This window comes from Octopus bimaculoides, chromosome 4 (assembly GCF_001194135.2).
Source record: "Octopus bimaculoides isolate UCB-OBI-ISO-001 chromosome 4, ASM119413v2, whole genome shotgun sequence".
Lineage (NCBI taxonomy): Eukaryota > Metazoa > Mollusca > Cephalopoda > Octopoda > Octopodidae > Octopus > Octopus bimaculoides.
In genome coordinates this window covers 137,555,663-137,557,949 of record NC_068984.1, presented here as the reverse complement: position 1 = coordinate 137,557,949, position 2,287 = coordinate 137,555,663, and the positions used below count along the sequence as shown (strand labels likewise).

Sequence of the window (2,287 nt, the reverse complement as noted above, 5' to 3'; positions counted from 1 at the left end):
ATATATATATATATATATATACACATATCTATATCATCATCATCATTATTTAATGTCCACTTTCCATGCTGGCATGGGTTAGGTGGTTTGACCAGAGCTGGGAAACTGGAAAGCCGCATGGTTTCTATGGTTGGATGCCCTTCCTAACGCCAACCACTCCGAGAGTGTAATGGTGTTTTTACATACGACTGGCAGGGGTGCCATTTGTGTGACACCAGTATCTGCCTCAACTGTAATTTTACTTGGTTTGATGGGTCTTTTTCTCAAGCATAATGTAATGCCAAAGGTCTCAGCCATCCGTGAGGTCCAACACTCAAAAGGAGCTTTTCACATTTCACCGGCATTGGCCACTTTGCCTCCATGAGGCCCAATGCCATATGCCTGTGGGCGTATTGGTTGAGAGCGCAAGCTACTAACCCCAAGATTCCTAGTTCGATTCCAGGCAGTGACCTGAATAATAATAATAATAATAATAATAATAATAATAATAATAATAATAATAATAATAATAACATCGAAAAATACCTTAGGAACGAGAACCTAGGTTGAAAATTTCTCCAAGACACCTGATGAAAGCTGGAGGGTATATCAGCTGAAACGTTGTGTTAACAACAAACAAGATGAGGACAAATATCCATCAAATGTAAACGATGTACATCTCTCTTTGAGTTCTGCATTCAAATCACTCCACAACGACTTCACTTTTCAGCTTGACAATATGGATAAAATCAGTAACAATATTTTTTTAAGAGTCAATGAATTGATTATATTCCACTCTTTTAAGAGTCAATGAATTGATTATACTCCGCTATTTTAAATGTTTGTTCTTATGCTATGATAATTTTTTTTTCTCTTCTGCAGAGGAATTTTTCGAAATAATTCCTGGTGGGATATACTGATATTGAAAAAAATCCAAAATTTATTTGGTGGCAATATTAAATTCCTTGTTATAGGATCAGCCCCTATCTTGGCAAAGATTTTGAACTTTTTCCGTTATGCTTTGGGTTGCCAGGTAAGCTTAAAATACATTTCTTTAAATACTAGATGGTATCAAAATGTTCCCAGACTAGTTCTGTAGCATGCCAACAGATGGCAGCATATGGTTGCATGCACAGTGAGAGCTAGGAGTGACCTTCATGAGGCAGTACACTGAGTGACATCACAGTGCTTAATTTGCAAGTTGTGAAATTTGTGATTTTGTGATCATGTCTATGCTGTAGTCTGTGATTTTGTCATGGACAGGAAGTTGGAATAAAGATCCAATGTGAAAATTTGCGTTGAACTAAGGAAGACATTGAGCATGCTTCAGCAAGCTTGTGGCAACAAGGCAATGGGTCGTATGCATTGTTTCTAGTGACACAAGCACTTCAAAAATGGAAAAAAACGTCTTTGGAAGACAATGAGTGATCCATGCAGTTGTAAAAGGTTAATAGTTGCAATAGAGACATTAGTCTCTCTCTATCACCTTTCAACAAAATTATATATTAAGAAACAATAGAACAATTAACAACATAATAAAAGTAAGTTTTATTTTTGGTGATGCTTGGTTTTACAAATCCTGTGTCACTCAGCTTAGCAGCCGCTGGTTGACTTCTAATCGTCATTGGAAGGTCTATAATGGGCTTCTTTCGTTCAGTTTCTGCCTATGAAATCCACTTTCAAGATTTTGGTCAGCCTGGGGCTGTAGTAGCAGACATTAACCCTAAGTGGCATTTCAGTAATGAGGATTTTTTTCATTTGCAGTATTAATACATGTGGGGCTACACCGTCAACCTCGGCGCTTCTCATTTCCCTTTCTCACAACCATCCAAATATTTCACGCAGACTTGCAAATATATATATATATTTTTTTCTATACACTTACTTGTAGGTGTATGAAGGTTATGGCCAAACGGAAAGTACGGGAATAGTCACAATAACTCTTCCAGGTGAATGTGATGCAGGTACGGTATAACATATTGAGTTTGAATTTAGTGAGTCCTACTTTACAGCAAAAAACATCAGAAAAGAATGCCACCTCCTAAAATAATTCCAAACACACACACACACACACACACACACACACACAGACATATGTATTGGTTTCAAATTTTGGTACAAGGGGATAAGTCAATTGCTTCGACCCCAGTACTCAAGTGGTACTTATTTTATTGACTCTGAAAGAATAAAGGGTAAAGTTGGCTTTGATGGAATTTGAACTCAGAAAGTGAAGACAGATGAACTGCTGTCAAAGCATTCTGCTACTGTATAAATCTCTCTGAGAGATTTAAAAATGCATTTGATATAT

General features: G+C 37.0%; 1 protein-coding gene across 2 annotated transcripts in view; it reads left to right on the top strand.

Annotated features, from left to right (window-relative positions):
• Positions 1-2,287, top strand: part of LOC106876986 (long-chain-fatty-acid--CoA ligase 5) — a 63,115-nt gene that overhangs the window by 47,865 nt on the left and 12,963 nt on the right. For both annotated transcript variants that reach the window (XM_014925760.2, XM_014925761.2), the window contains 2 exons: positions 862-1,012; positions 1,871-1,943. In XM_014925760.2, the coding sequence (XP_014781246.1) occupies positions 862-1,012; positions 1,871-1,943 (224 nt within the window). The remainder of the gene's footprint in view (positions 1-861; positions 1,013-1,870; positions 1,944-2,287) is intronic.